General features: G+C 41.4%; 1 protein-coding gene across 3 annotated transcripts; it reads right to left on the reverse strand.

The window, feature by feature from the left end:
* Positions 1-76: 76 nt before the first annotated feature.
* Positions 77-22,900, reverse strand: IQCB1 (IQ motif containing B1). 3 transcript variants are annotated; one of them, XM_048869916.2, is made up of 14 exons: positions 22,850-22,900; positions 20,198-20,311; positions 19,132-19,294; positions 17,176-17,305; positions 14,948-15,041; positions 13,308-13,407; positions 11,813-11,985; positions 11,183-11,292; positions 9,801-9,910; positions 5,238-5,380; positions 4,577-4,725; positions 3,969-4,100; positions 3,422-3,578; positions 77-646 (listed from the first exon to the last, which is right to left on the reverse strand). In XM_048869916.2, exons 2-14 carry the CDS (start codon positions 20,295-20,297, stop codon positions 417-419), a joined length of 1,791 nt encoding a protein of 596 aa, XP_048725873.2. In that variant the 5' UTR covers positions 20,298-20,311; positions 22,850-22,900; the 3' UTR covers positions 77-416. The 3 variants fall into 3 exon arrangements, with proteins under 3 accessions (XP_048725873.2, XP_048725871.2, XP_048725872.2); XM_048869914.2 differs by having other exon boundaries at positions 22,744-22,891; XM_048869915.2 differs by lacking the exon at positions 22,850-22,900 and adding an exon at positions 22,617-22,717.
* Position 22,901: the final 1 nt, after the last annotated feature.

Raw genomic sequence — 22,901 nt, forward strand, 5'->3', positions numbered from 1 at the left:
AAAAGTTGAGATTCTAAAGCCCAGAGTTTTGCAGTGATGTGATTTTTCATACCTTAGTGAATAATCACTGAAAAGCCACAGTTCATACATGTATTTTACTTTTTAAAAATAAATCAGGCACAAATACATATTTACAATTACTGTACTTGAATCCTGATTCTAGCATCAAACTGGATGTAATTTTACCTTGAACACAGCATAGATATCAGGTTCTTCTGCAAAAGGAGATTCGTATACAGTTTTTTTTATTAAGAACAATGAACCCACTAAAATTAAAATGCCTTTTGATCCCACTTAATGCATTGTTTTAACACAGGACTGGAATGTTTTCTTTCCATATAGTACATACTCAACATGACTGCATACTATGGCATATGACTCTGGGTCTCTGAATTACAATTTCTTCCGTCTGCTAACTAAGAGGATTTACTTCCACCAATAAAGAGAGTTCCAAATTCAGTATTGAGAACATCATCAGGAATCATATCATCATCCATGAATTCATCTCCAAGCTTCTTCCACCATGGCCAGCGAGTACATTTCAGCATGGTATTATGGGATTGTCTGGCTTTGCATGCCACAGGGACTGACCGACTCATAAAGACATCAAGATCTTTTTCTGTGGCCTCCATGAGACTTGGAGCACCTGTAACAAAGAGGAAAACTAGTTGTAATTCTCTCTGTGGAAAGGAAAAGGCTAGCATAGGTCATTATTCTTGGATCTGTGCTTCTTGGTGCACAGGGTGATCTCTACTGCAGTGCTTTCAGTGCACCCCAGTACCTGCATCCTCTCTTCCTATTGGTCCCACCACAAACTAAATCTCTGTGCATCCAATAGTTGCCGGTTTCCTTGCTTGTGTAGTACTATTCTATAGTTACACAGTGGGTAGCAGATCTAGCAATATTGTTCAATAACTTATTAAATTTTGCTCTGCCTGGGTGCTAAGTGGTGTCTGGATTGTGCTATTCTAACCCTTTCATCCCAGATTGTCTTCCTGGGTCCCACCAGGACAGAAGAAAAATCCTACTTGTTCTCATTCAGGTGAGCCTACCCTCCTTGCCCAACGCATGACACTCTCCCATCCCAGAATGGCCTTAGCTCAAAGTTTTCAGTCTCTAAAGCTCCTCACCAGTAGGGATGGGGATGCTTCCACCATCAGTCCATTTTTGACAAACAGAATGAGGAAAAACAGTCATCCCCAATTCTGTAGGGAAGATGATGTGCAAAGATCCTCATCCTTGGTGACTTAAAAGCAACAGAGATGGCTCTGTGAAAGGGCTGTCGTAAAATAACAAAATAGAGCCTCATTACAAATCTGTTAGACATCAGCATTATGAACAGAAGGATTGGGCATGTCAACATACGTCTAGTAACGCATGTCAATGTACTTAACCTCTAGGGACATCTAAAAATATAGTAGCATCTACTACTTGTATATAAAAGAGATTTCAGTTTTGAAATGTGTTTTTACCATTATTCATGGTATAATCCTAATTTTCTCTAAATTAATTTGTGAGGCTGGCAAACCAGGTGCCAGTTTAGGCCAAGGCCTCACTTGAATACTGACAAACACATAGCTGGGATCAGTCTGGTTCACCTGTGCGTTAGTATTGTTAAAACAGGTATTACAATTATAAGAATATACTTCATGTTTAGACTTTTTGAATGCTTGTAAAATGCTGCATGCATTAATCCAGGCGTAATCAATAGGCAGACGATGGGCTAAATCTGGACTGCCAGATGCTTTTGAATGGACCGTGAAATCTTTTTTATTATAAAAAGAAAAGGAGTACTTGTGGCACCTTAGAGACTAACCAATTTATTTGAACATAAGCTTTCGTGAGTAACAGCTCACTTCATCGGATGCATCACGAAAGCTTATGCTCAAATAAATTGGTTAGTCTCTAACGTGCCACAAGTCCTCCTTTTCTTTTTACGAATACAGACTAACACAGCTGCTACTCTGAAACCTTTATTATTATAGTTATTGAGGTGTGAAAATATAAACCTTGACCAAGAAATTTGGACCTTGACAAAAAATAATTGACTACCCCTGCGTTAACCTCACTTATAACTTCTGTATCCCGTATCATAAGGTAATATCTTAGCATTTGCATTGTAAGCTTCTGTAATTGTGTAAATCACCAGACAGGAGAGACACATTAACTAGTGTGAAATACTAGTCTCCAACAAAAGGTGTTAGGTCCTGCCTAACAAAGAAGGCCCATCAATACCAGATACACTATATAGTGGAACATCAGAGGACAAAGGAATTTGACTGCTCTCCCCACTGCTGCATGAAGAAAATATGCACAGGTGAATTCCTCAAATCAGCTGAGTTTGCTACTCGATGAAGCAGCGGGGAAGGCATAAAACCCCCCAACAAGGAGGAACTGTATCTCTATTCTCCTTGGACTCCTGAGCACAAGATTTCTAGGCTTAAGCAAAGAATCCCCAGCTGCTAGCCTGAGTTAGCCCTAAGGGACATACAGAGCTTGCTTATTATACAAGCTTTGATAAGGGTATGTCTATACTACCCACATTACAGCGCAGGTGTGGCAGCACTGTGACATGGGTAGTGTAGAGAGAGCTCTCCAGGCGATTAAAAAAAACCCCACCCCGAACGAGCAGTGGTAGCTTTATTGCCGGGAGCGCGGCTCCCAGCGATAAACTGCTGTCTATATGGGCGCTTTTCAGCGCTAAAACTTTTGTCACTCAGAGGTGTGTTTTTTCACACCCCTGAACGACAAAAGTGTTTCGCTGAAAGTGGCAGTGTAGACACAGCCTTACTTTTTGAAATTTAAGATTGGAACTCATTTGTGTGTGTGTGTATATCTGTAATATAATATCTAAAGATTTATTATATAGGAAAAGGAAACGAGTTATTTACAAGATTAAAACAGGTAAACACACATTATATGTGTGTGTGTTTACCTGCTTTAATCTTGTAAATAACTCTTGTTTCCTTTTCCTATATAATAAATCTTTAGCTAGTTTATTATAGGATTGGCTACAAGCGTTGTCCTTGGTGTGAGATCTAAGGTGCAATTGACCTGGGGTAAGTGACTGACTGGCCCTTTGGGGCTGGGAGTAACTTGAATATAGCTGTGGCCTTGTGTATAAGGGACCATCTATCACAAAGATAAGCTTACCTGGGCGGCAAGATAGATTGGAGTACTCAAGGGGACTGTCTGTGACTCCATGATAAAGACTGTTGGAGTACGTGAGGAGTTTACATTGATAATTGGTTGGTGAAATCTACATGAAATCCCAGAACTCACAATCAATTTGGGAATTGTGCCTTGTTTCCTAACAGTCTGCCCTTAGGTTGGTACCCACGCTCTTGAGCCACAGCAGGACAGCTTGGCAAGTTTAACCCATGTAGTGACCAAAGGAATGAACCTAGAGACAGGCACATACTCATCAACAGCTCCATGTCCGTGCGGAGCTGAGCTAGTAACGCCTCTCTGCGCTGTTCTGCTCTGCGATCCAGGCTGCTCCTGAGCAGGTACTGTGCCAGCTTTTCCTGGGCCTGCCGATGTAGCTCCTTACTCATTTCTTCTGATATTTGGGCAGCCTGGAGGAAAACAACATCTGTCACTGTTAAAGGAATGGTTATAATTTTAAATCCTTTGTGGGCAGATTAATGTCTACAGAACAACATTTGCATTCCTTGTCTATTTGTAAATTTAATAATTCTGCTTCCTCCTAAGTTTTCTCTGCAAAGTGATCCATCATCAAGCAGATACAGTTTTCCAATTAGGCTTTACTTAACCTGTTTTATTATATTAATGGTAGAAAAATGATCCTAGTTTATTCCTCTCAAAGACAAGTAAGCAGGATTAATATGCTACTATATTAATATGCATGGGTTATCTTGAGCACTGAAGTTTATATTACTGCATATATTTTATCCCTCTAATGCACTACGGTGGGTGGGGAATGCAGAGCTACAAAAGAGACACACCGGGTGCAGTCTGATGTAGTCATCCACCTTTTGCTGTAATGCTAGTTTCTGTGCACTGGTGAGTTCCGTGGGTTCTTTCCAGGGAGAGAGAGCCTTCCGTTTCCTTTGACACTTTCCCAGGAATTTATGAGCCTGCATGAAAGAAGGTATCAGAGTATGCCATTTACAGGTTAGGGGCTTGTTTTCATGCATCTTTTAAAAAACTCAAAAGAAAAATTTCCCAGCACTGCAGCCAGAAAGGTGCCGCTTTCGATTTCACAGTGCAGAGGGCATGAGTGGGTATGACCTGATATAAGCCAATAATTTATTGTCAGTGTTACTGCTTAGACAAACTGCATAGAGAATCCAGCCCTCGTTCCAAAGTAACAGCTCTTACCACATTTTCATATGAACTGCACTGTATTTTGTAGTTTACACAGGGTTCTTAACAGCTGATGAAGTTTGGGGCTCTGGTTTGATTTGCCTGAGCAGTTTTTGACTATTTTAATATTTGGTTGCTAAATTCTGGCAAAGTTGTCATTTCTAGAAGTAAACAAGATGAGCCTCAAAAGGAATTGCAATAATCCAGTCACTCTTGTCTAACACCAGTACAGAGTTTATATACTTACTGCTCTCTGAATGATGACAGCTGCCTTATACTGCTTAAGAGACTGTCTTTGTTGATGAACTTTTCTCCTTGCCCTATATCCCCTCCAGTGTCTCTGGATAGTTAACGCTGCCTTCCCCTCCATTTCCTGAATGTGCCTATCTACCTGACCTAAGGAGATGACAGAAATTCATAGTTACACAACTGTGGGGGTGATCTCACAAGCACAACAAGGTTTGGCGTCTCAGTCCTTGGAGGAAAAACCACCACTGAAAAGTCAGGCAATGCAGCGAGTGGCATTGGTGGAACAGTAGATGGCACTCTTTCCCCTGAGCCAAAACCTCAGCACACTAATCACGGCCACTGGGTTACTGGAGGTACAGTTCTCCGCATAGACATACCACTGCTGTGGGTTCTTAAATGAACCCAAAGGGATAGGATCTCCCTTTTACATCACATCTCTGCAAAGAGAAGAGATTTCAAGCCACCATGTCTTTTGATTACCGAGAATTTGAAGAGTTTAGGCTGTTCTCCACCAGACACTTCCGTCATAAAAAGGGATAGTCAGGGCACAGATTGCAGATGGACATGCGAGATTGGGAAATACTTTTGTTTGTACGAAAGATGGTTTTATGGAAACCTGCGCCCTTAATACTTTTGATACAGTTCAATATAAATCATACCAGGCTGGACTATTTCCAGTAAAGTCAGTTGCCGTTCATGAAAGAGCCTCATGGCCCTTTGTCTCTGAAGCTGCAATTGTTGTCTGAGGGTCTCATCTTCTTTCAGCCTCTTTAAATGTTGCAATTCCTGTTCTCGTTTAGCTCTGCAATAGACACACATATTAAGAATTGGCCTAAGCTTTCAATTCTCAAATGCACATTTGGAACTAACCTCCAATCTCTATTCGTCACTAGGCTGAATGATCCAGGGGTGAGGCAGCAAATCCTTAGAATGAACTGCCATCTGATCCCTTGGAACTGATTTGAAAGCTTCTGTAGGTCCATGCTGACCAAGTTAAGATCAGAAAATGGCTGACAGTCTAATCGCCAAGTCCCTTGGTATACAGAAGATCTAAGCCATCTATGCAGTTTGGTGTCAAACCAGAGGATATAATATGGCTTGGGATAAGTTTCTATCAAGGGCACTGCTGCTCATTGTAAGCCAGCTTCTCAGCTGACATAACCTGGAGTAGCTCCTAGTTTACATCTGAGGACCTGGTTCAGTGACTTTGGTCACCTATAAAACTAGCGATGCATTTCAAAGTTGCCCATCACCATCTAACAGGTGCCATACACAGTACAAAACAAGAATAGTGCCTTTACTGTCTGCAAAAGAATTCTCCCCTTCCCCTCCCCCTCTTCTCTTTAAGGCTGATTTTCTTAAATTGGATAACTTTTGGTGATTGACTTCCAGGAGAAATGCTGACAGGTTGTTCTTCTGCATCAACATTACTGATGGAAGCCTAGGACATAGAGGCGTCTTACATTGTCCCTTAAGAGCAGCAAGGCTCTGATTCTTCTTGATCGCAAGTTGTAAGGAACACCACAGATGAGGACACTGCACTGACAGCTAACTAATGAGACCCTAGGAGTTTAAAGTTGCAATTCTTCAACAAAAAAACTTCAAAAACAGACACCAACAAGAGATGGCTGAATTGGAATTAATTTGCAAACTGGATACAATTAACTTAGGCTTGAATAGAGACTGGGAGTGGATGGGTCATTACACAAAGTAAAACTATTCCCCCCCCCTCCCCGCCCCACTGTTCCTCAGATGTTCTTGTCAACTGCTGGAAATGGCCCACCTTGATTATCACTACAAAAGGTTTTCTTTCCTCCTCTCCCCCAACCCCCCCTCCTGCTGGTAATAGCTCACCTTAAGTGATCACTCTGGTTACAGTGTGTATGGTAACACCCATTGTTTCATGTTCTCTATGTATATAAATCTCCCCACTGTATTTTCCACTGTACGCATCCGATGAAATGAGCTGTAGCTCACGAAAGCTTATGCTCAAATACATTTGTTAGTCTCAAGGTGCCACAAATACTCCTTTTCTTTTTGCGAATACAGACTAACACGGCTGCTACTCTGAAACCGTAGGGACTAGCAATCATCATTTTCCTCTCCAGCACAGTCCTGTGGAGAGGAGGGCATTCTCAAAGAGAACTAGGCCCTAGATTTAAAGCTCAGAACCCTAACGGTAATTGCTCAAGGCTGCCTCCTTTCCCCATCATGAGTTAAAGGGCCACATTGCTATTATACTCCTAATTACATTCTATATGATATTTGTAACTTTACTGTATGTAGCAGAATGGTTTCAAGAAAGGCTGCAATCAGATTGTCCACAGAGGTTTCCAATCCCATGTATCTCTGCTTTAAACTGTCTCTTTGTGTTTCTGATCCAGGAAAGCACATATTATTTTATATATTTTACACTGTGAAATCTCAGGATAAAAAGGGACTCATGACCTTCCCCTGACAATCTTATTCATGCTATTTTTCTAGAAATCCTTATCACTTCCACTAGTTGGGAAGCCACGTGAGTGTAGAGTCTGCCCTCTGATGGATTCCTCCAGTGTATGCCTGTTACACTGTCACTGTTGGATGTTATGCATTTAATAGGTTTCTATTATACTGACTATGTGTTTTGCAGAATGCTGGCTCTTCATCATTCAGAGGGATATAGAATGAAAACCCACATCTAGGTTACACAAGAGCACCTCTTACAGGAAAATACACCCACAGACTGAGACCTATCTTCTTTTTACTGGGCATGATTTAAAAGAACCCACTTCTGATCAATAATAAAAGTATCGATAAGATATTGATGTATGCCTGATTAACACGGATTGCTTCGTTGTAACAAATGTAAGATTAGTTGGTTACGTGACAGCCTAACCAACTTTTAGGGCAGATTAGCATTTTTTTAAAGATACGTTAAAACTGAGAAATATTTCTGAAACCATACTGTTTTCAGAAGCATACAGCTGGCAGATTTTAAGATACCCAACTGCTATTGCATGTGAGCCACACTCAAGCTATGAGTTTCAGCCCCAACTAAATTTAACCATATTTACTGAGATCATAGCTTTCACAAAACTCCATAAATATAGTTATGCCCTGAATTCACAGCCACAGCTGCCGACTGCTGAAGCACCTCAAGTACGCTATATTGACGTTCTAGGATGCTTTCAACCAGCAATGCTTACAGGATTCTAAGCAGTATTCTTACTCTTCAGCATAACACTCTAGCTATCGTTTTGAATTAGACTGTAAACACTTTGCGGCAGGATTGTATTTTTATTATATTTTGCCTAGCACACTTGGTCCCTGATCAGGGCCTCTGTGCACTACCAGAATAGAAATAATTACCATCCCTTCTGATCTGAAACTAACATACACAAAACTTAGAAACTGCTTCAACAAATGACCTACATTAATATTTGCAACTACTAAAATGCTTGCACAACAAGTGTCAGCAGCCAGAGATCTCATCGTTTCCCTTGGCCTCCCTTCAAGTTATTGCTAAACTCTGACTGTGAGCTTCTGGGGGTTGGGTGCCTGATTTGTTCAGGAATACTGGCCCAAAGTGGTCAGTAAGTACTTGGTGGGAGTCAGTGAGGGAGCCGACAAAACCAGAAGCCATCCCCAGCGAGGCCATAGAGGCCCCTCCACCTGAAGATTGGGGTTCCATGGAGTTTGGAGGTCTGGCTGGGCAGGAGCAGAACTAACGAAGAGCAGCTCTCTGTGGCATAATCCCTCAACTAATCCACAGGCAAATACCCATGAGAATTTATGTAGCCTCCATCAGCATAAACTCTTGTGGGTTCCTCTCCTCCCTCAAAAGGTGGTTTTGGCTCAGGTGTGGAGGAAGCAATAGTGTGAGGGAGCTGTGCTCACAGGCAGGATGTGGGGGAGGGAGGGTGTCACTGAGAAGCAGTGTAAAGTGGGTGGCCCTCCACAGATGCCTTGTTATCTGTGATTTCATAAGCATGGCCATACGGGGTCAGACCAAAGGTCCATCTAGCCCCGTATCCTGTCTTCCCACAGTAGCCAATGCCAGGTGCCCCAGAGGGAATGAACAGAACAGGTAATCATCAAGACTCATTCCCAGCTTCTGGCAAACAAAGGTTAGGGACACCATCCCTGCCCATCCTGGCTAATAGCCATTGATGGACCTATCATCCATGAATTTGTCTAGTTCTTTTTTGAACCCTGTTATAATCTTGGCCTTCACAACATCCTCTGGCAAAGAGTTCCATAGGTTGACTGTGCGTTGTGGGAAGAAATACTTCCTTTTGTTTGTTTTAAACCTGCTGCATATTAATTTCATTTGGTGACCCCTAGTTCTTGTGTTATTTCCCCACTAACCTTGAGACAGCCACACAGTTGAGGGCAGAGGTAAATACCTCCCAGCTCAGAGGAAATGGCAAATCTGGTTTCACACCTTGTCTAGGATTTAAGGAGTGTTGTTAGAACATGGTAATTAACATATTTCAAAAGTCTAGCATAGACTTTAAAACATGCTAAACTGGTTGAATTAAAGCCTAGTGGGAAACCTCAGTTTTAATTCAATCACTTTAGCATGTTAAAGTGGATGCAGCCTTGTCTACACTAGACTTTTCAGATGTGTCAGTAAGAATGTATTACCTACCATGAGCAAACATCACACCTTAAATCCCAATCTAGCCGGATAAGAATATGACATTGATTTGAGTTTCATTCTTTGTGAGTAGAAACAAGTGTCCTAGATCTCATTCCATGGTTTGCTGGAGGGACCTGAGATACAGCCCTTAGCAAGTCAGTTTGTTACCATTATTGTTTCTTTTTTCCATCTGAGAAAATGTCAGGTATATTATACAGAATGTGTATAGGAACTTACAGTGCTTTGTGTTTTTTTAAAAATATCTGGATGTTCATGAAGCCCAAGGAGATATACTTACCGCAACTAGAAGTAGCTGGTGAAGACTAAATAATCCAACCCAATGAGGTAATCTAGTGCTCAAAAAGACTGAGAAAACTCTGACATTGTGGACATTCCATATGTTACTACTATGTGTTGCAGTTTCTGTTATAATTCATAACTGATTTATACATATTTAAATACAGTTAAGAACAATATTGTGTGCAATTTTGTTATGTAGAAAAATATATTCTTTTTGTTCATATATAGTGTCCAGCAGTTTCTGAGAGTAGAAACCCTGTTTTCCTGAATCCTGCTTACAAAGGAATGTTTTTTTTACCTGAAACTTCTTTGTAAGGCAGTCACTGCTTTAGGAAGCGTCTTTAATCTTTTCCTGGTCTGAAATCCCCTCCACACAGCCTGGATTAAACAAGCTGCTTGATGCAGTCTCTGAAATTAACAAACCAGTTGACAGAATACATTCTCAGCATATATAAAACGTTTTATTGCTACTTGCTCATTTGGAATAAACTCAGTGTTTGGTCAAAACTGATTTCAGTTTTCACATGCTCTGTAGTTCACTGTTTCCAAATACTTGGGTAGATTTACACTCCCATAAATAAATTACTAGCATGAACCCTATATTTGTTACCAGGGCAGCTGCTCTGTTCATCTGGTTCAATTTTCTATATGTAGTACATAAAGGACTTCACAGAGAAAATCCATCAGCTAAAAGTCTTTTTTTTTTAAGTGGAGGGCAGCTCAGAAAAATAATCCAGCTAATGTTTGAATCATAGACTCATAGGACTGGATAGGACCTTGAAAGGTCATCTAGTCCAGTCCCTTGAAATGAGGCGGGACTAAGTATTATCTAAATTCTACACCATACATGACAGGTGTTGTCTAACCTGTTCTTAACCTCCAATGACAGAGATTCTACAACCTCCGTAGGTAATTTGTTCCAGTGCTTAATTACCCTTAGAATTAGGAAGTTTTTCCTAAAGTCTAACCTAAATCTCCCTTGCTGCAATTTAAGTGCATTGCTTTTTGTCCTGTCCTCAGTGGTTAAGTAGAACAATCTATCACCTTCTTCTTCAATTATATTTTTACTCAGTTACTTTTCAGACTAGAACTGTGCTTTACAATTAAAACAATCCCTGTACAGTTCTAGCTCTTGGAATAACATCTCTGAGAGATCTGAATGTGTGACTCTTGTTGTCCAGGTGGATAAAACATGTACTTGCTCTTTAGTCGAGCCGAGTGTATCTCTTACTGGTCACTTCTTTTACCTAAGCACTTACATGGCCCCCCATCTCTGAAGTATGCAAGTGTCTCCTAAGAATGTACAGATCTAACCTTACACATCTCTGTGAGGTAGGGAAGTATTATTTTCCCTAGTTTAGAGAGGGCTGAACTGAATTAAGTGACTTTCTCAAGGTCACCCAGGAAGTCTGTAGCAGAGTTGCTAAATGAACCCAGATCTCCTGAGTCCCAGTCCACACCTTAACCATAAGATCATTCTTTCTTTATTTCTTGATGGGCATATGTCCTCATTGTTGGAAGTGGTTGAGTAGAAAATAAAAAGGGGGGTAATTTAAAAAAAAAAAAGACACATGTATGAGCAGATACTGTTTGGGGCCTTTGAAAGGTGGGACAAGAGTAAACCCAATATAAGCAAATATAAACCCACTAAAGAGAGAAGTCTCATTAAATATTCCGCACCTGCATTTCTCCTTTCCTGCAGAATTCTGAGTAAAGAAGGTCCAAAAGTTGATTGAGATTCCTGTCAAATCCTTTGCCAGACCATTGCTTACTTAGCAGAGTTCTCAGTCCTAGGTGAGAGAGGAAAAAAATAAGCAAGTTACATTGTTCAAGCTAATTTTTCATTCGCTTGCTTACCAAACAGATTTCAAACTAGCAAACATAAAGCTGAACATCAGACAATCAAATCTGATTGTACGTGTGATGGGCTTTGGAAAGGGACATTAAATCAGAGCTAAATATGAGGACAGGCAGTTACTTTTGAGTTTCAATGTAAAATGTTTTTGATGAAGAGCTGATGGTATAAACATCACTGCAAAATGTTATACAATAGTTATAGCTTTGTAGGTACAAGTCATTGACTAACTACAGTCACATCTATGTGACAGGCAGATAAATTAAGTTTTTTGTGTCTGATCAGCTAATTTATGTAAAGTAGTTTGAAGATCTAAAGCACTACATAAATGTTAGGTTTTATTACAAGCGCTTTCATGTTCACCACAGTGAAACTTGCTCTTTCAGGACCTGTCACTAACCACTCATATTATTCTGGAATTTTTCTTCCCTGAGACAAGAAGTAGAGAGACAAACCTTTGTAGCGGGTACTGAGTAACTCCACAAGTTGGGGGTGAGATTCTGCCACTGACAGCAACGATTTTGTAGCAGCATTTCCTGTGACAGGATTGGTGGTAGATGAAAGCTTATAAACAAGTTCATCTAAAACAGAGTGAAGGATCTTTTCATCCACATGGAGTAACACAGAACTAACAAAAAGAGACGAAAGCAAGCAGGAATGTTACTGAGGATGCATATTTCAACAATGGCTTTCTTCTTCTGAAGCACTGGGCACAAGGCAATGCAGGATACATGATTTGCTAGATCAGTGGTCCAACCCAGTATGGGAGCGGGAGGGAATGGATGACCTACTGGGCCTTTTCCAGCTTTGTGTTTACATTAAAATGTAACTCTAGCTCATGTAAGGTTTAACTCTCCTTTAATTATGGCTTTGATCCTAGAATGAAACAGACATTTTTGTATTTAAGACTAAAACAATTCCTAGGGCTTGATCCTATAAGGTGTTGGGCATTCTAGGTCCCATCCAGCACTGCACTTATTCACACGCCATTCGCTACTATAAGCATGTAACTATTCTCATTGACTTGAATGGGATTACACATACACTAAACCGTTTTACTACAGTGGGACCAGAGTGCTTAGGACCTCGCAGGATTGAGCCCTTAGGGACAATTCTATCCTCAACTAAACTGCTCCCACTCCTATTGTCAATGGAAACTGTATTAACATGTCTGAGGGCGGATATGGGCACTTATATAGCAGTTTACATGTTTGAAACTCTGCAAATTTAGCTAATCCTCACAATACCCCTCCACAGTAGGTTTAAGTATTATCAGCCTTTTACAGAAGGGTAAACTGTGAAGCAGATGTTACTGACTATGAAGTGAGCTGTAGCTCACGAAAGCTCATGCTCAAATAAATTGGTTAGTCTCTAAAGTGCCACAAGTCCTCCTTTTCTTTTTCCAAGATCCTAAGTAATTCAGGGCATGTCTACACTGCAATAAAACACCTGCGGCTGGCCAGGCTTGCAGGGCTCAAGCTGGGGGGCTATAAAATTGCAGGGTTGACTGGGACTGAGCTGGAGCCTGGGCTCTAAGGCCCAGTGAGGGGAAAGGTCGCAGAGCCTGGACACCAGCCCAGGCCCAAACATCTACACTGCAATTTTATAGCCCCACAAGCCTAAGGGAGCAGACCCAGGCCTGTCATGGGTATTTTACTGCCTCAGTGGCAGAGCCAGTACTACAATTTGGGAGATATTCCAGGCCATTGGACTCTAGTGCAGTTCCAGGAACTAAAACAAAAAAAAAGTGATATTCACAATAAACAAAGCAATTTAAGGATAGAGAAAACTGCCCATTTTAAGACTTCTCCAGCAGAGCCTGGTATAAAATATCTTAGGCATGCAGAAACTTTCCTTTTACAAACCCAGTACCAAACTGATCTTTAAATTGAAAATAAATAAATAAATTAAATAAAGGAAAATCAACAGAAATCTTTAAAAGCAGCTAACCTGTCAACCCTCAAAATATTCTGTAACACAGACATCATTGCAGTTTCAGTTTCTACATCGTCTGTGATTAGCAACTGCAGGAAATGTTTGCTCTGCAGCACTGCAACAAAGGAAAAGGAAACAAAATCAAGAAATAATCAAAGCCAGGGATTTAATGCCAGTTCATTTGTAGTTTACCAAACAGACCTATAAAATACATTTCCTAGCAAGTGAAGGGAGGGTCACTGTTTTTTTAGTAAATATTCTTTGCCTTTCTAACTTTTACAGTGAGACAGAATGGGAGAAGGAAACGAGCCTAAGGACTTGTCTATACTGGGGTTTTTCTGCACGGGTGGAAACCTCCTATGTACTAGGGCTGAGGTGGTGTAAAAAGTTTCAAAGGCGGGTAAGCCACACAGGCACAAGTCTTTTTACAGTGGGGCAGAGGCATGGCGCAAAAGTTTCCAGTGTAGAGGACTCCTGAACCTTCACTCTCTTATACCAGTTTTATGTCAGGATAACTTCACTGACTTCAATTAAGTTACAATGGAGTTAAATAGATGCAACAGACTGGAGATTCAGACCCACTCTTTTTATTTAATAATTATCCAGTCATTTGTATTGTTTAAACCCATGTGCTGAAATTTTTAAAATATTTTTTAATGTCAAATACTGGGCAAAATTCTTCTCTCTGTTACATTCTGAAGTCAATGGAATTTATACAGGTATAACCGAGAACTCATTTTTGACTGAGTATAGGTCAATTTGTCAGATGTTTGTAGACTTGCCAGCACTGCAGTAAAATTAAATAATACACTGTAAAGCTTTTTGTTTATGTTTTGTGAACCTGACCCTGCAGCGAGCTCTGTCTAGGCAATCTCTTGAGCCCATATACAGCTCATTTTAGGACAGAGGTGTGAAAGTTTCAACTATGCATTTATATTAGGAAAAGCTCTGATTATTGTTAAGATCTATAATTAAAAATGGACACTGCAGGGAAAAAACTGTCTGTCCAAATCAACAACCTAAAAATGGAATGTGGCCTCTTCCTTTTATTTTTGCTTTTCTAAAGGTCTAGATTGCCTGTTTCATTTGCTGATGCTTCTATTGTATAATGCAGAGGTTGTCAACCTTTTTTTTTCTGAGCCCCCTGCAACATGCTATAAAAACTCCATGGCCTGCCTGTGCCACAACAACTGCTTTTCTGCATATCCAGTAGATTAAAAGCAAGGGCCAGCGTCTGGGGGTAGCAAGAAGGGCAATTGCCCAGGGCCCGATGCCACATGGGGCCATGAGAAGCTACGTTGCTCGGACTTTGTCTTCAACCCTGTGAGGCAGGGTTTGGGCTTCAGCTTCAGACCTGCAGGGCTCGGGCTTCAACGTTCTTCGCTGGGCCCCAGCGACTCTAATGCTGGCCCTGCTCTCTGGTATATTTTGGCAGACCCCCGGAAACCGAGGCCTTGGACACATGGTTGAGAACCACTGGTATAATGGATTATTTCAAGAGCTCATTTAAAAGTACGTGATAACCGGATAAAAACAGGACACAGACTGGTTTTGGAATCACTCCTGAACCCTTCACTAGTCATTGTAGTTATATTAAAATTCAAAATTTTTTTAGTTATTTGATGTTGCAACGAATTTCCAACCCTTTCTCTTACCACACTCTGTTAGCTGAATATGCCCACCAAACAGCCAGCAGATGGCATCAGTTACTGTCCGGAAACACCGTAAGAATTCACTTTTTTCTTCATCCTGAACAAAATAAAATAAATAAATAAATTATAGAAGTGATCAGATATAATCCCAATTTCAGGCCTGTATTTTGTGCTATATCCACAACTGTCAATCAGGACATTGCACTGTATATGATCCTTACTGACCATGAGAGATGCAAGTTATACTAACAAGCTAATCCATAATGTTATTAGCTAATACGTTGATTTGTGAATGCTGGATATTTCAGCAATTCATTCACTTTAATGAGGCTTCTAGAGAGAGTGAGCCTGATTCTGATCTCATTTACAGTGGTGTAAACTCAGAATCAGACCGTGTACAGCATGTACAATTTACACAATATTAAGTATCTGAATATCTTTAAGAGCCTCGACCTTGATCTTTGCAATGAGGGACTGGTACATAAACAGTAGAAACTGTTTGAGTTCTCAGTAGACTGTCGGTCTCATTCAAGACAAAATAACTCATAATAAGCATTGTGGCAAAGGATGCTGGATGCTTATCGGCCAGGTCCCAAGTGAAGTAAAATGCTGGATCCCCACGTCCATACCCCTCCTCAGAGGGTCCACATCAACTCCTGGCTTCCTCCTCCATCCCCCTGACACCAGATGCTGCAAGAATTCATAATAGACCCTGCCATTCAATCTAATGCAGGGGTTCTCAAACTGGGGGTCAGGACCCTCGGGGCATTGTGAGGTTATTACATGGAGGGTTGAGAGCTGTCAGCCACCACCGCAAACCCCGCTTTGCCTCCAGCATTTATAATGGTGTTAAATATATTTAAAAGTGTTTTTAATTTATAAGGGGGTCGCACTCAGAGGCTTGCTGTGTGAAAGGGGTCACCAGTACAAAAGTTTGAGAACCACTGATAATGATTGTAAGGAACATGCAAGCAATGAGGGTCTTAGGTCTATGAGAGGGACTGGAAGGGTCACTTAGTCATAAGTTGTCTATGCTTGGTGGAGTGGGGCTTGCTAAACCCTCTCAGAGTGTGTGGTCAAGGCTGGATGCTCAGTTACCTCTGGACAACATGATTGGAAGTTAAAGTACTGACCTTTGATATAGCTTGTGCTTGCACTCAAGGATAAATCCTGCACAGAAGTGGGTGATTCAGTAGCATGTGGGTTGAGGCATATAATAAGAAAGTGTGGGCAAAATTACACACTGTGGGTAGACAGAAGACTCCAGGGATGTCAATCGGGAAGCTTTCACATGCTCTAAATTCACTTAAAAGAACTGAGCAGACAGAATATGTCATACTGCTGATATATAATTATTACTCAGGAAGCATGTAGTTTCCAACATAATACTGTACAGTGTATGAAAACTTTGACTAAGTGCAAGGAGCGAGTCAGACAAAAAGAAGTGTAATATCTAGGGGGAAAGTTCTATTCAGGGAACCCATCAGCATCCATGTGGTTGGTTACTCAACTTCTACTATTTGTATGGATCCTAGGGTCTCAGAGTGCTTCTAAAACACTAGGGAATTTCGCCATGAAATACCCTTTTGAAGTCGCTAAATAGTGGTTACCTCTAAAATGGGGACGAAGCAACACTTTCGAAACTACTCACTGGTTTGGAGTTTCTCAATTTTGGGTGCCATGTCAGTATCAGGGGGCACTTTTGGACATTTTGGCCAGGTTCATTTAGAAAGTACATGGCAGAAGAGACTCCAGACCATCTTTCCAAATAGTAATTTCCTCTTCTGAAAATCTGAATACAGCACTATGAACAGAGTAGTTGCCAAGTCAGATTTTGTCATTTGTGAAGCTAAAAGGTAATTCATGATTGGTAGACCCCAAATTTGATTGCCCAGTTTTGTTGAGCTGTTTTTGCTTCTCATTTATTATTGCTTTTTTCTCAGGAAAACCCACTCTCAGTAGTCAAGCTCTTCACAGCAACCCTGCAGTAACAAATTAGTCCATGCACACATAGGATGGAAGAAATATTCTGTGAGGAAAGTTATTCCAGTTTCAAAACTCCAAAAGTCAGTTACTAACAACCATGAGAAAAAAGTCAGTTCTGAAAAACATCCTTTTATATTATGGTGTATCTGTAGCAGAACCCTTCTAATTCAGTAGACGAGCTTGGAAACACTGTCAATCAGTTACAAAATGTTCCTGGGGCTCACTTAACCAAGCAATTCAAATACCTTGATTGCTCGGATAAACCGTGCTTGCAGATGTCTTCCCAAAAACAGGAGGTTATCAACAGCTGAAGGAAGTAATTTATTGTAAAATTCTTCAGGATCTTCTTTCACCTCCAGTCCCACACAACACTGACTGAAAAGAAAGAGCACACAGATCTGAACCTTGCAGGGTCTGTTGGACAAAAGCAAGTGAATAAATGCCAGCAGAGACTGAACGACAGACAACTGTTGCAACTAGCTCCAAGACATCTACCTCAAAGGAAAAGAAACATTAGTCTGTTGGAGAGAGAGAATTTGTTTGTCTTGGCCAAAACCATATCTAGGTCACATTACCCATTAGCTTTCTGGGACCTGTTCTGATCTGTTCTACATACCATCAATGCAATGCTAAGATACTATGATACCATTAGAAAACCAGGACAGACAGACAGATTAAAATCAATCTGGAACTGGAGGAAGGTTTTGTAAACCAAAAAATACCATGCAGATAAAAACACAAATTCACAAATAACTGGGGGGATACTTTCTGCAACCTTCCTCTTTTTTTAACAGTGTGGGTGAGCTAGGAAATCAGTACTACAGGACTACACTTTAACCCTCAGTATTACTGTCTTGGGCATTTTTGGAGGAATCTTTTTAGAAATAATTACTGTCATATAGTCACACAAGTGGGCAATTTTTCTGCACTAGAGCTGGGCAAACAGAGGAAAATTCATGACTATTTTGTAAAAAGAAAAGGAGTACTTGTGGCACCTTAGAGACTAACCAATTTATTTGAGCATGAGCTTTCGTGAGCTACAGCTCACTTCATCGGACGCATCCGATGAAGTGAGCTGTAGCTCACGAAAGCTCATGCTCAAATAAATTGGTTAGTCTCTAAGGTGCCACAAGTACTCCTTTTCTTTTTGCGAATACAGACTAACACGGCTGTTACTCTGAAACCTGACTATTTTGTGAATTTTGCTTTGAAATGCACCTCCACCTTCTTGTGTGCAACCCTTTTTGTTAGCTTTCCATGAATATTTGTACGAATGAATGTAGTTAATCTGAACAGTGCACAGAAAGTCAATGCCAGGTGAACCACTGAGATTCATTTAGTTACAAGAAGACTTGTTTTGTTACAAAATTAATTTATTTTGTCTGGAAGCAGAATCAGTTTATAAAGCTTGGGTCACTCAATCGGAAACAGAAACATTATCATGTAACTTTGGTGCCTGATCCTGAAGCCTAGCAAATTTCTAATATCAAAAACTCACACCTAAGAGATGGTATTAGAGAGACAAAGGTGCTCTAAGGACCCCACTGCTTAGGAATTTGCTCCCTACTTAGTCCAAAACTTCAGGGTAATGTGCAAAGCTTATCATTTGACCCAGAATTTAAAAGTCTGGGGGTGAGGAGGGTAGAGATTGTTTGAAAGTGATTTGAGTTTTAAGTTGCCTGGCTCAATGATGGTGATTTCATACCAGGTAGAATATTGCATTTAGATATCATTTGTGGTATATTTTTACATGATGGCCAGGGTACCTAGAGCGTATGGATAATGTCCACTTTTTTTAAAGCATTTCAACACATCTAAAAGAAACAAAAAACAATTTGTCAATGACCAAGAGACTGAAGTTTGTTTGCAAGAAGCATGTGAACAATTCTGAATAAGCAGTACATTGGTAAAAATCATGATCTACTTGAGGACAATTTACAAACAAACAAGGGTAAATCCGACATATTATTTATCCCCACCGAATAATCCGCCCAGCATGTTGAAACACAATGCAAATCAGTTAGGCTTTGCCTGACCTCTCTACCCTTGACACCACTCGCTGCACTCTCACCCTGACATTTTCTGCGCAACAAGCCTTGTTTTGGATGTGAGTCAGTGTAGAACAGCTTGAAAAGAAAAAAGTGAGAGGAAAGATGTGAAGGAGAACAAGAATAAAACATTACAGCTGCTTTTCATTTTACCTTAGAATCTCTGATAGCTGGGCAGCAGTAGCCCAGCCCCCAGGCAGTCGAGAGTAATCTTGTTTAAGGACCAACATACAGTATTGAACAAGATTATAATAGTAGAGGTCCTGTTTAATTTTCTGTGATTCTTTACTTCCCAAAGATGTACTATTTAAAATTTCTGGGGGGGAGAAAGAGAAAAAATTGTGCATATGTTTCTGATCCATAAGAAAGCAACTAAAAAAGTTATTTTTCAAAACATAAAAGGCCGAGTATAAATATCTGAGATCAGTGTTAAAAAAAAAGCCCCGTAACAATAATGTAAAACATACTTTAAATGACTATAATTTGTTAACTTGTATGGTTACAGATACTGTATCGAATTAAAGATCGTATTCCTGCTTGCTAGTTACAGATTTAGAAGAGTGCAGCAAGAGCATACATACGATCTGGCAGGTAGCCCATATGTATGAATTTGCTAGTCCATATAAAACCAAGATGAAAATCCATTATGAAAACCCTTATTAACTTGATTCTAATAATAGTCAAATTTCAGAGCTGGCCCTAGCTCGCACACCCTAGCCACCGACCATGTGCCGAAGGAACACTGCCAGGGTAAATCTTGCTGGAGGCACTGGTCGGGTTGTGTAAGAGAGCGAATAAATGAATGAATGAATGTTCGGCTTTTTTTATGTCACTTCCAGGCAATCATTCTCAACCCCACTAACTCTGCCCGCAACCCCTCACAGAAGGGATTTTAACCAGGTACAGTGTCCCTGCCCACAGTAGCGTGGCTTTTACAGGAACTGTACTGGCAGCGGGGGATAGGCAGAGAAAAAGTCCATAGGGGCTAATCTTCTACTGGACTGAGGGTTCCCTTCCGTTCAGACCCCAGCCTCATCTGTGGTTCCCAAGTCAATTGTCACTTTAGGAAGATTTACCGGCAGTTCTATGTTACTGACCTTATGGAGGCCCTGGTGAATATACTCAAAGGAGGGAACAATTTGACTCAGTTATACAGGTTATGAAAATGACTGTCCACACTTCTGCATTCCCTACTTATACCTTAAGAATCTTTATTTACCTTTTAACTTCAACAGCAACACAGGAACATCCTGATCAGAGCTTTCAGTGACCTGAGCGGCCAGTGCCAAAATTCTGGAATCCACAGCTGCTGGCTTCATTTTGTATGTGTCAGCTATATTTTAATAAAAGGAGTCAGTAAACAAAAGCAGCTAAGCTCAAAACTTTTTAACATGCAGTGCTTTGTTGCTAATATATATCATACCTAGAGTTGTTTAACAAAGGGAGGATCAGTAATGACACTGTGCACAGAAGAGGCACTAGTAAATCTGAATTTGTTATGTATGCACACGGGGCACATTTGATTCACAGGGTTCTTATAGGATTTTTGGCCAGGGGAATGGTGGTGAACAGAACCAACGAAGAGACAAGATTGAGCTTTTATCTCATCCTCCTAAGACTGTTCTGCTAAACAAACTTTGACATATTCAAGAGAGGACAAAAATCACTTGGAGAAGCAAATGTACTTTGAGCTTCTAACAGGCTGTGTCTACACAAGCATAGTTCATTATTATGGATAGCAGTTATGTTATGAACACAACGGACTCCCAAGAAAATGCAATAAAATGAGAATGTTAAAACTGTTTAGATAGGGTTAGGTTCACAGTAACTTTCAGCTCAGCTTGCCCTTCCTTCATCATAGAGACTGAGTGGCACAAATGAGGCCAGATGCTACTTAAGAATTTGTTCTCTTAAAATGGATGAATACTGGCATTTGTCCATAACAAAAATCAAGTGAGGTAGGAAAATCTTATGGCTAAAGAACTGAATGGGGACTCAGGAGATCTGAGAATTCCTAACTCTGGGAAAGAGGTCCTGTGCAACTTTCAGCAAATAATTTAATCTCTCTGTGTCTCCATTCCCAGCTATAAAACATGATTAATACTTCCTTTCTCTCATCCTTTATCTGTTTTATTTATTTAGACCGCAGTTCTCTTTGCAGGACTGGATTAGCTTAGGCTGCAAGCTCTTTGGTGCATGCTGACTGTCTCTTAATATGTGTTTGTACAGTGTCTAGTACATTTGAGACCTGGAGATGTGTGGGGCCTTGAAGCACTGCTGTACTAGAAGTAATGACTGTTCTGATGCGAGGAAAATGTGGATTAGAGTAATGTTAGGTTAAGCCACTTGCACTTTTTTTTAATAAATGTCCTCTTATTTTGAGGCTGCGGTCATTGAGAGGTATGGCTTACTTCCATGAAAAACTGGCTTTTTAAATGCATTAGGGGTAGGAACACATCTTAAAAAGCCAAGCAAAATGGCTTCTTTCGCCTTTCATCACCTTGCTCCACACAAACGTCTCTCCCTGAGGGAAAAAACAAATAAAATCCACCCTTCTTTATCATGTCTGTTTAAAAAAAAAAAGTTCCTGACAACTGTGGGAATAGAACTCAGATCATCCTTCTCCAAAAGCATGAATCAGGAGAATCTGCCTTACTGCCAGCAGCTGGGGGAGGTGTCTAGGACACACATTTGGGCAATTTTGGCTCTATTCCATAGAGAACAGTGGTGACACATACACACTTAGCCAACTCATTACATTTTAAAAAAGCTGTACTTGGCAAAGCAATCATTCTACAGAAATAAAATTTAAAAAAGAAACCTTTGGCATTGCAGGTTTATTTTGGGGAAAACTAAAAATAAGATAATGTGCCAAGTCAGGAACGCATCTAAGGCTGAGATCCTCAAAAGTATTTAGGTGCCCAAGGCTCAGTTCCTCAAAGTTAGGCTCCTAACTACCTTTAAGGATCTGGCCCTAAGTCTTCAGAAACTCTTCTATGTATCTAGGCAGCAAATTTCCACCTTCACCTTTCAATAGACAACCGGTGGTGTGTGTCAGCTGCCTTAGGCAAGGGCAACTCCAGTGGATGGCCTGGCTCTCACAACTCCTGGGGCCAGGCTCCCAATGGAGGGGCGAGAGGTGAAATCATCACCAACCCCCATCCTGGGATCAGACGCAGCCTGGCCCTGAAGACCCTGAGCCCAAAGAGGGAGGCACCTGAGGATCCAAACCCGTTTCCCGCCCCGCCCCCTCCAGAGCAGCAGGATTAGACAAGGAGGCAGCTCCTCCTCAAGCTCCCTTGTGGCAGGGGGAGAATAGGGAGATTCCCAAGGGCGGGTGCTTGGCATGAGTGAGCATCGTGCCCTGCCATCAAGAGCCACCAGCTAGGGACCCACGTACCCTCCCCCCACCCGAGGACAGAAGGGGCCCCGCGTGGCCGTGCCCATTGTCCTGCCCCTCCCCCAGGATGGCAAGAGCTCTGGGTAGCCCCCCAGGAGAGCTGGAGCCCTAAACGGCCCTATCCCACTGAAGTGACAGGCCCTCCGTCGCGCGGTTCTAGCCCCCGCCCTCCAGGGGCTTCGCCCCGCCTCCGGGATTCGAACCTACGCCCCCGAGGCGGCGCGTCCCGAGCACCTACCTGGGCGCGCTGCTTCCCCCACCCCACTCTGCCAAAACCGAGCCCAGAGGGTTGTAACGACCGGTCGCGAGCCGCCCCTCCCCCCCAGCTATGAGGTCACAGAGGTCTTTAGCCAACTGCAGCGTACCCCTGCGACTCTAATTTGCATATCCGCGTCCAGAGCCCAAGCGCGCGGAGAAGGGAGCCGCCAGACCTACTCCCACCCTAACCGTCCCTGTGTGAAAGCTGCATACAGATGCCTCGCGCCAGGTCACGACTGTGCCGCACTAGCTTCTGTCCCGCGAG

The sequence above is a fragment of the Caretta caretta genome, chromosome 11, assembly GCF_965140235.1.
Source record: "Caretta caretta isolate rCarCar2 chromosome 11, rCarCar1.hap1, whole genome shotgun sequence".
Classification (NCBI taxonomy): Eukaryota; Metazoa; Chordata; order Testudines; family Cheloniidae; genus Caretta; species Caretta caretta.